Raw genomic sequence first — 13,578 nt, 5'->3', positions numbered from 1 at the left:
GACCTTTCTACGCGGTTTTGTAGCCAGTCGACCAAAGAACAATGGAACATTCTGTGAACTGCTTGCGGTGTGGTTTACGTTCCACGATCGGCTCTCGGGACGGTGCGGTGGACGGGACACACATGTGAACCGTTAGTCCATTTGGTATGCAAAGTCAACGTTAATTACCGCGTGGATATGAGTGACAAACCTTGAGTATGAAAATTGAAGTATGATCAGTGGAGTGCGACTGGGGAACAATACTTGGTCATTCAGCTGCTTGGTGATAACCTTCAGCTAGAGGAACAATTGAAAATTCTAAGGCGGTTGAGGTACCTAAATATGATCGGAATTTGTGCACAACATGTAGTCTGTTTGCACAAGCTGACTCACGAAAGCCCTGAAATAAAAAAAAGGAGCGGAGAACTAAGTAGGTGAAGTGAATTATAATTGACTCTTTATTATGGGGATTTTCAGCCCGAGATGTAAGGTACATTTACATCGCGATTCTAACTGCTTATCGGCGGTTACGTTCGCTGGCCGCATAAAACCTTCGTCGGAACCAGGTCCGCAGCTTCTTGTCGATCACCATTGGTTAACAATACGACTTAACAAGACACTTAATTGATTCGCTACAAGTCCTTCGCGGATACAAGCAAATGCCACAAATTACGCGTGGTTGGGTCACGACCTAAACCCAGAGAACACGTGGGTACGGTTGACCGCGCACGTGTTAACAACGTTTTAGCCGTGTATCTTGAAGCGGGTAGGTATTTCGCTCATCACTGGCCCACCGATAGGCTAATCATCGATATTTAGAACTTTTTATAAAGGGTTAAACGCTTCGATAATCCCTCATTAGTTGCAGTTTGATACGTTTCGTGAGAAGAAAGAACACTCCGAGAAGAACCGGAACCATGTGGAAATTCAAGAAGAGGTAGGACCCACCGTGGAATCCCGGTCGCGTGCTAGGGCGATATTATCCGGAAAAGTGGCGCAATTGAAGAAAAGTTTTTTGCCATCAGTGAAGGGATGCAACAAGTGCGCTCGTACAGAAGAATGGAAAGGGGTGTGCAAAAGTGTGTTTGATGAATGGTGGGAATTTTTCGTCGCGTCGTCATCGTCGTCGTTCTGCTTGGATGGAGTCCCTTTACAAAGTGCGCGAAATTAACGACTTCCCTTTTCTAGTTCCGCGAAATGGGGAGTTGCAATCGGTAGCTCAAACGAAGAAGAACACGAAAAAGTTTTGCGAAAAGTGCCACCGCCAATTTGTGTCTAATTAAGCGGAACGAGGGGTTGTTTCCCATTCACCGAAAACCGAAAATGATTCATTTGCCTCTTCGATAAATAACCCCTCAATTTGTTCATTACAGTGAGATTCAAATGATGAAGCGCCGCTCGTTAGCCGGAAACTGCGGGGTGGGGGTGTTCGTCATAGCTCTGGTCACGGTGCTGGTGGCTTTTGCGACACCCAGCTGGTTGGTCAGTGATTATCGGATCACCGGAGCCAAGTTGGATCGGTTGGGCCTGTGGACCCATTGCTTCCGATCGCTGCCGGACGTGAACGATGACTACCAGCGGAGGTTCTTCGTCGGGTGCCGATGGGTGTACGATCCGTTCACGACCGGGTACGATGAAATCCGGGGATTCCTGATACCACGTAAGTATTATCGATGGTGAACGATTACATAGTAGAATTTTAAATTTAAATTAATTCCGCTTAGTTGATTCAATAGAAATACACTAGAACTCCAATGGCGCTGTAGTCACTTTTCCTATTTAATTATATAGACAACTTTAATTGCCATATTTGATTACTTGCAAGTATTCATCGTGTAGAGGGTCTCTTGTTTTGGTAAACAAAATTTATTTGACACTTCTGGTACCGCTAATGACGCAGTAAAGGGCGTGGCAAACTAGATGTTAGTCACACGAACAGTCGCGACATTAGACTTCTGTGGCTGGTTATTCTAATGTTGATTCCAAATAATTTATAAGTCAGTGAACAATCCACAAACCTTAGCACGAAGACTCATTTAAAAAAGAACTTGTAATTTGACAAAATTCATTTAAAAAAAAAAACTTCGGCAAGTTTCTGCGGGAGTTCTGCAATAAGTTTCTCAAATACCTTTCAATAATTGTCTACTAAAAAACAATCGGTATATATTTCAAAGATCCCAACAGTGATACCTCTAGAATAATGGTTAGAAAATTTCTTGACAGATTCCTTAAAGAATCGCCTGAAAATCAAAATCTTCATGAAATCATTAAGAATGCATCCAATTGATCATCCATAAATTTACTCATACTGTGTATTTCATGCCCTTGCTTTCAAATGGTGCAATCATTTTGAAAGTCGGTGGTTGCCAACATGGTGAAAAAATGTTTTGTTATATAACTTCAAACCTACAACCAGAACCAATATGACCAACCCAACTTTTTATGACTGTAAATAGTAGTACTAGGGTCTGGAGTCATTTGGACAGGAACACCTATTGGGCACTTGCTGATATAACTCAGTTATGTTTGAGCCGATTGACTTGATTTTACAGACACGATCAGATACGCACAGTATCTAGCCGTGTGCAAAAATTCAAATCAATCGGTTTGAAATTGACTGAGTTATAGCAGCAAGTGCCCAAAATAGGTGCTCCTGCCCAAATGGTCCCAGACCCTCTTCTTAACAACATTTTATTTTGAGAGAATTTTAGTAGAAGCTTCCGAACTACAACAGTTTAAATAAGCCAACAATTGTCTCGAATCGAGGGGTCCAAAATCCCAAAAACTGTTTCCTTTTGCCCATTTTTGAAATCGAAGGAAAATAAAAATTCAAGAAAAAAATCGTTAGAAACATTTGATAAGCCTGGGCTACTTGGAAAATTTTGAGACTGAAAGTCAGCTTTCTAAAGAAAAATAATAAAAAAAATCGGAGGGAAAGGCTTTAAAAAATATATATGACATTCAACGTAGATTCGCGATGAATATTACTAACAGTGTATTTATTTTTGAAGTCCTTCAAATATCCTGAAACATCCGAAAACATCCAAAATCCAATCCAACAAATTGTTTTTGAGTTATAATTTTTTAAAGAAGATTACTATGTTTTTTTTTTACTAGCCCTTTCCAAAAGTTAGGTGGAAAACATTTTTAGATAGAAGTTCATACATGAGCAGGGATGTCAGATGATTTTCTGTGTCATTTGTTCAGAAATCTGTATTCCGTACAAAATTCTTATGAGAAATTAATTTCCTATATAAGAATATAAAATGTAATCTGTCTCTCTCTCTCTCTCTCTCTCTTCTTGGCGTAACGTCCTCAGTGGGACAAAGCCTGCTTCTCAGCTTAGTGTTCTATGAGCACTTCCACAGTTATTAACTGAGAGCTTCCTCTGCCAATGACCATTTTGCATGTGTATATCGTGTGGCAGGCACGAAGATACTCTATGCCCAAGGAAGTCAAGGAAATTTCCTTTACGAAAAGATCCTGGACCGACCGGGAATCGAACCCGTCACCCTCATGCTGAATACCCGTGCGTTTACCGCCTCGGCTATATGGGCCCTAAAATGTAATCTGTACAGATGCTCAAAAATCTGTATAATACAGATCAACCGATGATATACAGCATTTGCAACATTTCATTCCAATTGAAACCTATCGTGCCTATCGTGTCTACGCGATTCGTGCATTGTGCTGGAAATACTCTATACCAGGTCATGATCGTTCATCATATCATAGATTCATTCGTTCATCATATTATAGATTCATTTTCCGTATACGTTTTTCTCAACCTAATCGAAAGATTTGTTTTAGATAATTCTTAGATTTTTTTGATAAGATTGTTTTGAGATCTTTGAATTCTTCTCTAGATGTGTTTTAGAAAGTTACGAAGTTACACTTACGTTTTTGAATAACGTATGGTATAAACGGGAAGCTTAAAATAATGGAAATGCACTCTCTAATTTGCATACTGCGTACATTTTCTAGACTTTTGTTAAAGTTTTCATTTTTATAATTTACAATTTTTAATCTGAAAAACTTGTAATTATAACAACAGGTGAAACATGTAATACCAGTGGTTAGGCCGTTCGCAATGCTGTTTTATTTTATATGGCGAGTTTTAAAAATTTTAAAACTCGCCATACAAAATAAAACAGTATTGCGAACGGTCTTAGGGTTAGGATAGGTATTACAAGTCCTTCGCATAGAATTTCTTAGGTGGAATGGTCAGTATATTAAAAAAAACGCGGACACCGTCTTCAGCCAGAGGCTGTACAGACTGCCCAAAACTTAACACTAGACAACGGACATGACACACATTACGAGCACCAGTGGATACGTGGACGAAACATTTCTTGCGAAAAGTTTCATGACTCGGAGCGGGAATCGAACGCTCACCCATTGGCATGGTACGTTTATACGCTTGGTGACGCGAACCGCACGAGGCTGTCTTTACTTTACAAAAAAAATCTTGTTAAATTAAAAGAAAAGACATATTGACTCCAGCATTCCTTTACATTTCCTCCTGGTGATTTCATCAAATTCGTTCCTGTACTACAACTGGACATGTTCTTCAGATAGTAAATCATCGATTTTTCTAGTTGGATCAGTGTTTATCCAAGGTATTCTTCATAGATTTTCCCATATATATTGCCATCCCTTAGAGATTTAACTAGTAAATTATCCAAGGATTCCTCGAAGCATCCATCAAGTAAGTTTTCCTGAGATAACACTTATAAATTTTCGAACAATTCAATTCAATTGGTGGATTACCCAATCATTTTTAAAAACGTTCTTAAGAGTTTTTATACGAAAATTTCAAGGATCTCTGGATCAATTTATTCCCTACTTCAACAATATTTTTACCCATGAGAATTCTACAATGGATTAATTAGTAATAGTACTTTAGGAGTCCCTCTAGGTTGTGTATTAGTATTATGTACCACGTAACATTTTCATCACCAAGAGGTTTTAAGAACTGTCATAAAACCTTATGTCTTTTATTTTGGATTTATGATGATTCTAGAATCCTCTTATAGCCTATATGACTAAAAATGTTGCTTTTGTGTCAAGCATTCATACAGTAAATACAATTAAAAATAGTTATTTAAAAAATTCCACTAGAAATATTTAAATCTCAGATAAACTTTACAAATTTATTCAAGAGATTCAAGAGAGATCTGATATACCCTGGCTACCAGTTTTTTTTCTTTGACTCGCCTAGGATATTTTTCCAGAGCTCAACTCGAATAATCATCGTAACCTTTTTCAGAAAATAGTTTGAAGTCAATTTAGAGGGCCGATGGGGATGGGATATATTTTTTTTTATTATTATAAAGTTTTCAAACCTCCTGGTTCATTCGCCTCTGAATTGATGATGGGAAATATGAAATAAAACTTCTCATTAAAATGTAAATAAGATCATGACTTAGTCCATTATCTAGTGCATGTTTTTCATTTTCTACATTTTTTTTATTGCTTTCTGTGGGAATTTATCTGATGGTTCTCGATGAGAATCGCCCAGCGCAGCGACCAGATACACTGCACGTCCGACGTGGTCGAACGCTGACCAAAGAAAGAGGAAGAGTCGTGGCCTGCTGTGATGTCGTCAGCAGCTGTCAATCGATAGCGTGGGCGTTACCCTGGGTGGGGAATGTGCATGCGTTATCAGTTGTCTGTTGACATATTGGGGGATAAGACTCTAAACACACTGAGAGATGCTTACTGTCAGACATATACCACACATTCTCCTTCTTCCCTCAAGAAAAACGAGAAAAAATGCTCCTACCGAGGGATTTCACAAATGTAAAGCATTACTGCCTTTTTCACTGAAAATTTTCTTTGCTTCGTTGAATTACATGAGCGTTTCAACGAAGGTTTACGCAATACTGCACATGTTTAAATTCCTCACTAACATACCAAGAAATCTGTCAACATTAACTTATAGCACAATGCAAATACTCTATTTGCATGACAGCACTCACACAACTAACGGGTAACCGCGGTCAAATACCAGAATAACCAACTGCCCTGCGACTGCTGTCATAGTTATTTCTTCGTCAACGGATCTTGCGTCGGATCTTCGGCGTTGAAACCCAGAAGTTTAAACCCACTTGAGGTTTACGAACAATATAAAGTCATTCAATAAAAGCATCGTCATTCTGCAATAGTTGATAGAGAAAATAGTCCATTGCCTAGTCCATTGCGCAATTTAAGTGATCAAACATATGACTAAGTTTCAAGTTCATGATAGAGCCAAACTATTCGCATCTTACTAGCAGAGCGATGACGAATGATATCACTGCTGTACCGTGCAGTCCAAATTCTGTTTCACAAAACGACTCATTGGCCCATTATCATTCGTACACAAGTACTTCAGGAAGTTTATTCTTGACGAATGAAAACTCCAACTTGAACATGTTCGGAGTGCTATTGTAACGGTTTTGGAATTCGAACACGGCCTATGGTCCAAATTTCAAAGAATGTATCTACCAGTCGATTAGATTTGTCTTTTTGCTTTTTAAGTCCAAAACCAAAGATTTCTCCACGAGTTTCCTAGAAGCGTCGTCCCACTTCGCAAAATGTACACTAATCATTTCGACGACGTGTCCGTCGATTCCTTTTTTTATTATTCCAAAACAAAGTCAACCAAGCCTGCGGCCTTCGAGGCAAATACAACACATGTGTTTGTAACGATCATCCCGGTGCAACTTCCAGTTCTTCAAAACCATGCTATTAAAACACGACGTTCTTCGAGACACGTTCCTCATTCACTATTTTGAAGTTCAAAATCAATTCGACGGCCTTCAAGACACGTCTCTCTTTCTCTTTCCCCGATCCTCTTTTAAATTTCTCGACGGCATTCGAGGCGCGTCATTCTTATTCATTTCTAGACGGCCTTCGAGGCGCGCCACTTTTTTTTTTCCTCGACGGCCTTCGAGGCGCATCTTTCTTTTCTATTTCTCGACGGCCTTCCAGGCACGTCCATTTTTGCATTTCTCGGCGGCCTTCGAGGCGCGTCCCTTTTTTGTATTTCTCGACGGCCTTCGAGGCGCGTCCCTCTTTTCCATTTCTCGACGGCGCGTCCCTTTTTTTTGCATTTCTCAACGGCCTTCGAGGCGCGCCCCTTTTTTGCATTTCTCGACGGCCTTCGAGGCGCGTCCCTCTTTTCCATTTCTCGACGGCCTTCGAGGCGCGCCCCTTTGTTGCATTTCTCGACGGCCTTCGAGGCGCGTCCCTCTTTTCCATTTCTCGACGGCCTTCGAGGCGCGCCCCTTTTTTGCATTTCTCGACGGCCTTCGAGGCGCGTCTTTCTTTTTCATTTCTCGACGGCCTTCGAGGCGCGTCTTCCGATTCCGAAAATCGTACATAACCTATCCGACGGTCTTCGAGACACGTCTCCGAGCATGGCATACTGGAAAACCAGGTCATTTGGACGGTCCTCGGGACGCGTTTTTCTATATTTTTCAATCCAAAACTTCTATTCGATGAACGACGTGACACCTCTTTGCACATTTTGAACGAAAAAAAGAAACTCATACCTGCCGCTTCACCACAATACTGCCTTTTTCAATCATTTTCACTTTTCATTTCACTTAACTGGCTGAGCGATTCTCACCTATGTTGGAGTTTATTGCAAAAAAATCGCAATAAAGCCTGGCAGGATTGCCATTGTGGGAATTTAGCTGATGGTTCTCGATGAGAATCGCCCAGCGCAGCGACCAGATACACTGCACGTCCGACGTGGTCGAACGCTGACCAAAGAAAGAGGAAGAGTCGTGGCCTGCTGTGATGTCGTCAGCAGCTGTCAATCGATAGCGTGGGCGTTACCCTGGGTGGGGAATGTGCATGCGTTATCAGTTGTCTGTTGACATATTGGGGGATAAGACTCTAAACACACTGAGAGATGCTTACTGTCAGACATATACCACACACTTTCCTTGAGAAGAGTTTTAATCAGAAAATTTGGAAGAATAATTGCCGAAATAATCTCTGCCCCAACTTTTTCGTGCAACTTTTTGAAGAATTTATTGCAAAATTTTTGATTAATTTTTCGACAAGATTTCTACTGAAGTTTGCAACAAGGCGATTTGAATATTTTCTGGATCAATTCGTGAAGCAGCAATAGTCGAATTCATATAATGATAGTTTTTTTTTAAGAAAATAAAAAAAGTAATCTAAATTCAGTCTTTCCAAAACAATTACTGGTGAAACTTTTGCACCAATTTTAGACAAATATCACTCCCGGCAAACTCACAAAATTTCGTTAACAGAGATATTTTTTTCGGAATTCCAGGCAAAATTAATTAATCTTTAACTTTTTAAACAATTTCTCGAAGATTTGTTAGAAATACTTATTTCAAAACTGTCGCCATAAGATCTGTCGATCAAAAGAACGACCGCGTTTTTTTTTTATCGAATTTCATAAGTAAATTAATCTTTCGAAGATGTTCCACCAGCAGTTTTTAGGGTAATTCGCCAATTGTTGAACGGTTCGTACTTGCATTTTGGTTTTCGTTTGTTTTTCCGTGCATATTTCCACTTTAGTTGGAAAATATCCAGTGAATGTCTAGATGTACTTATTCCTTATACTGCCCATTGAATTTGTATTCCCTTAAATTCCATTTTCTAAGAGAAAATAGTACATTTGTATGGGAAGTCTGTAACCCAAATGTTGAACGCTGGCTCATCCTAACGTTGGACGGTGCTCGCTAATTGTTGAACGGTTAAAGTTTTGTTGATTGATGACGTATAACCCGACATAAACCTATCAGTTACCCGATATGGGTACAACAGTGGTCCAACATTTGATAAAATTTGATGCGACTTTGAACCGACATCCGATATTGTTTCACTCTGGCGGATTTTTTTTCCGGGTTTTTCGTGTTTTGTGTCCAGCTGGTCCCAGCTAGTGACAATTCATTCAAATGACAAGTGACCGCTTATTTAAAGAGAGCTTTAGTGGACTGAAATCTTTTTAAACATGACTAGATGCAAAAATGGTTGAAAATATTTGATTAGAAGCGAAAACGACAGAAGAAAAGTACGCCTTTAAAAGCCCCTGAAACACTCCTGGAAGCCCATGAGACCCACTCAACCCCCAAGAACACTCATAGAACGACCCTGAAATCCCTTGAAAACCCGTGAGTTGCTCCTGAACCTCATGTAATGCCTTGAAATACTCCTGGGACCCCCTTTAACACTCTGAATCCCTCTTGAACACATCTGGGACACTCTTGAAACCCAATGAAAACCACCGGAACCTTCTTGAAGGCCGCTGGAACTCCCCTGGAACATCCCTGGAACGCCTTTGAAACCCCTTGATATGCGCAGTTAGGTAAAGTGAAAAAGCTAGTCTGGCAGTCATGCTAACATCGTAGGTTGTGCTAGTGTTCAACAATTGGATCCTAGATGCATAATGAAGGTGTGATAAGAAAAATATTTTTTTCAAATGAAATTACAATGAAAATGTGATTTTAAATAATGTTTTTGTACCTATGGTGTAACTTTGATATTTGTGGTCGATTTGCAAGAAAAGCTTATTTCGTAACAACAATTTCTTAAAATTTATCTTAAGAATTGTGCAGTTTTCGTGTCAGTAGCGTTACAAAAATTTCAATCAATATTTTTGACGTAAAATGCGTATAATTTTGCAACTTAATTGGAGCAATATCGTGACACACATGTATACGCATCTACATCATACGTTTATGTTGAGCTAAAATTACTTTAGATTTATAATAAAATTTTCAGAAACTGTTCAACATTTGGGTAGTGTTCAACAATTGGCGAATTACCCTATATGAGTTCTACTGATAAAAAAAAAACTCTTAAAGGATTTTACCACAAAAATCTCCCCAGGTAGATCTTTGTATAGTTTAGTAGACACTCTGTCTTACAAGTTTGAAAACCTAGGTACCATCGAGTAAAATGTTAGATTCTGACATGATGCAAAAGTTAAAAGAACTCTTGGACAAGGTTTTTGGGTTTTGAGATAAATTATTAAACAATTCGTTAAAAATACGCTTTGGTTTAATTGTTTGAACTTTTCAACCTGTAAATGAAAAAAAAATCGATGGAAAATATGAATCAAAATCCAAGTCGTATCTGAGGAATTGTAAAAAATTCACCTGAATCGCCCTATGGACCTTTGCACGAGTTCGCTGTTTTGACTTTTGAGCGAGTTGCTTTCCATAGGGGGCGTAAGGGAGCGTCCATAAATGACGTAGCATTTCTTAGCTCGTTTCCATGCCCCACTAGATAACACGGCTCCGCTCAAAAGTCAAATGAGCGAACATGTGCATTCGGTAATTGAGGTTGTTTGGACATCTTCGCAAAGTGCATACACTCATTGCACAATTATGGGTCACACACAATTATTAGTCACTTTCCACTATTATTATTTTTCGCACATAAGTTGATTTGTTTTGTGTCACTATACGTAACGCACACGGGCTTATACATCAAAACATACATATTTTCAATATATTTTTGTTCGGCGCAAAACTAGCTGTCAAAGTAACGCTTCGATTGTGAATATCGGACAGTGCGTGCGCTGCTTTCGTAAGCTCTGTAAAAGCGAGCTTCAGTAATTTTCATGTGCGAAATGGTATCGTCACCAGAAAAAAAGTATAATTAACGTTCTAAATGTAGAAATTCATGTGACTGCAGCAGAGCTTGGAAGATTCATTCGAACGAATTGCTAGTTTTCACGCTGCTTTGAATCACATTTTTCGTTCGCTCTCCTGGACTGCACACCATCGCACATCGCTTGCCTCACGAAGAACGGCAGAAGCAACTAAACAACACTCAAGTCCACCGGTGGGTGCGAATGCCTCATGCTGAAGTATATTCACGACCAACCGCGGCGATGAATGTTTATCACTCGTCGGGGCTGGCCGAAGCGAGGAATGCCAGTTCCACTCTCCTTTGCTTGTTGCGAAATGAACGAACCAAACGTACACACTATCAGCAACAGAGACAGATATATCCAAGCCACATGTAAGAGCGAGAACGCATGTGTTGCTTCACGGCGATAAACAAACACGCACCAGAATATTCGACGCCGTCGTTTTCAATAAATAGGTGCAGCTCAGCAGCATTGTGGCATGGGACAAGCAATCTTCAACTTCTTTGTGTTGTATTTTTCGTTCGTCGTTCGGTTCGTTCACTGCTGCTCTGTTCAGTTAGGAATCAATATTCACGGGGTGCCGTAAAATTTATTCCTCGTGAGGCATGTATACTCACGAACGTTTTTGGGAACGATAATTGTATGTTCATGTTCACTTATTCATTCAGCCAAGCCCTGGACTACAGCCAATTAAAGCTTATTTCTGGCAAAATTTAAGTGACTCATTATTGTGCCAAGGAACACCGAAAATCCCACTTATGGGTCACTTTTTGTGCAGCATAATATTGACAGTTCTGCGTACATGGGCATTGCATACTTTTAGGCGTTTATCGGTGGTTGTGTTGGAGATTTTGACCCAATTTTGAAAAATTGATTCCAAATCGTGAAAACACGCTTCGTTAAGAGGTTTGAGACCAGTTTTAGATTCTACTATAGTTGATCTATCGAGAATAAGTGATCATTCATTGAAAAAATAGACAAAACATTATTTTTGAGCCGATTTCTCTTAAGTGACCCATAATAGGCAACAAATTGTCCCATAATTGTTACACAGCCAATTTTGACCCATTATTGTGGTTTTCATTATTCACCAACATTTTAGTAATTTTCACCGCCTAAAGTGAATTTTACAAGGAGATTTTTATTTAAAACAATAAAGAGGGTTTTCAATGATGAGAATATAAAATAAAAAAGAATGAAAGTGTTATTTTTGTATGAAAAACGATTCATATTATGAAATGGTTGTTCCTTGAGTGACCCATAATTGTGCAATGAGTGTAAACATTTGAAAAAAAAAATTGAATTATCAAATATGGATAGCTTCTGAAGTCATTATCTCAATAAACTTCTTTTCTGCCCAAAGAAGTTGAACGAAATTCAATAAGATGGAATCAATACGGCTGATGTCAACAACCCTAAAGGCTCTCTGGTTGCTCCTTTTGACAAAAAATAGTAGCATTCAGTAAAGTTTATCAGCCATGATACTCGTAGCTCGTTTTGCAGTAGTCTTCGTCTTCTTTTACTTGACGTAACGTCCCAAATGGGTCAAAGTATTCTTTACAGCTTAGAATGAACCTTTACACAGTTATCAACTGAGAGCTTCCACGGCCAAATATTACTTTCCATGTGTTCTTCTTCTTCTTCTTCTTGGCGTAACGTCCTCACTGGGACAAAGCCTGCTTCTCAGCTTAGTGTTCTATGAGCACTTCCACAGTTATTAACTGAGAGCTTCCTCTGCCAATGACCATTTTGCATGTGTATATCGTGTGGCAGACACGAAGATACTCTATGCCTAAGGAAGTCAAGGAAATTTCCTTTACGAAAAGATCCTGGACCGACCGGGAATCGAACCCGTCACCCTCAGCATGGTCATGCTGAATACCCGTGCGTTTACCGCCTCGGCTATATGGGCCCTACTTTGCATGTGTACACAATACATTTTGTCATTCAATACTCCTCTTTTGGGAGCCACCTTAGTTTGGTGATGAGATTACTGGATAGCGGAAATTAACGATGTTTTTTACAGATAACTGTTGAACGAATTTAAAACGTTTAGTTGTCCAATGAACGTTTAAACGTTTAGTCTATACGTGAACGGTCATATCAGTTCTGTTTTCATTGAATATAGAAACCCTATTAGATATGATAGAAATGATAGAATACTATCTTTTCCAAATACGATAGGCAAACAGTTTCAACAATAAGCAAATCGCACTCGCTTTTCGTTCTTATGTACAAGGGAGATGATTATATTTGTGGTTTAGGGTAAGAAGACGTACATAGATCCATGGAATTTGAATTGCCTTATAGAACTAAAATACCCTATTGTTAATTAGCTCGTTAGCTTAGTTGGTAAAGCACTTGTCTAGCGTGTAAGGGTCGTGAGCTCAAGTCTCACCTGAGCTGTGGATTTTTTCCTAATTTTACCAAAAAATTACCCAATGTACGAATGTATACGTTGAGGTATTTGAAAAATTATGATTCCGAATAGCTACATTAGATATTGATAGCAACATAGTTTTTAGTTATAGTTATGGTGCTGCTAGTAGTATGGAACGAGCTCAAATTGGTGTCTGGACACGGCTAAGTCATGACGCAGACGCTATACTCTATGCATTTATTAGTTTTTCTGTAACTTCGGAAGCTCGTTAGACCAAGGGAAGTCTTGGTCTATTTATGCAGTCCTGATGTATCCAGATATGTTATGGCTCTAGAAGGACTTTCTGCTAGATGTAATTGAAATGATGCAATTGATGTAATGATGTGCCAACCGGAATCATAGGAGAGGTTCATGAATGAAATTGATGAAAAAATCTTGCAGAATCTACTGTTATATTTTCCTGAATGAACAGTTTTCGTTATAAATGTCATAATATTCTAATCTGCCTTGAGCCAAACTTCGGATGGAGGGCAATATGGTAGACGTTTGCTCACTTGACCTGCAATGCTTTTATTTAAATTGGAAGTTCACT

The 13,578-nt window shown here is 39.2% G+C and overlaps 2 protein-coding genes across 4 annotated transcripts in view; one reads left to right on the top strand and one right to left on the bottom strand.

The window, feature by feature from the left end:
* The window catches only part of LOC115266799 (pseudouridine kinase-like), a 123,225-nt gene that overhangs the window by 10,554 nt on the left and 99,093 nt on the right, over positions 1 to 13,578 (bottom strand). The gene's annotated exons all lie outside the window — the stretch shown is intronic.
* LOC109423719 (uncharacterized) overlaps positions 1 to 13,578 on the top strand; it is a 29,543-nt gene that overhangs the window by 13,733 nt on the left and 2,232 nt on the right. For all 3 annotated transcript variants that reach the window (XM_029873345.2, XM_019698727.3, XM_019698718.3), the window contains exon 2: positions 1,353 to 1,639. In XM_029873345.2, the coding sequence (XP_029729205.1) occupies positions 1,353 to 1,639 (287 nt within the window). The remainder of the gene's footprint in view (positions 1 to 1,352; positions 1,640 to 13,578) is intronic.

Source organism: Aedes albopictus, chromosome 3 (genome assembly GCF_035046485.1).
Source record: "Aedes albopictus strain Foshan chromosome 3, AalbF5, whole genome shotgun sequence".
Classification (NCBI taxonomy): Eukaryota; Metazoa; Arthropoda; class Insecta; order Diptera; family Culicidae; genus Aedes; species Aedes albopictus.
This window is presented reverse-complemented; position numbering and strand designations above follow the sequence as displayed.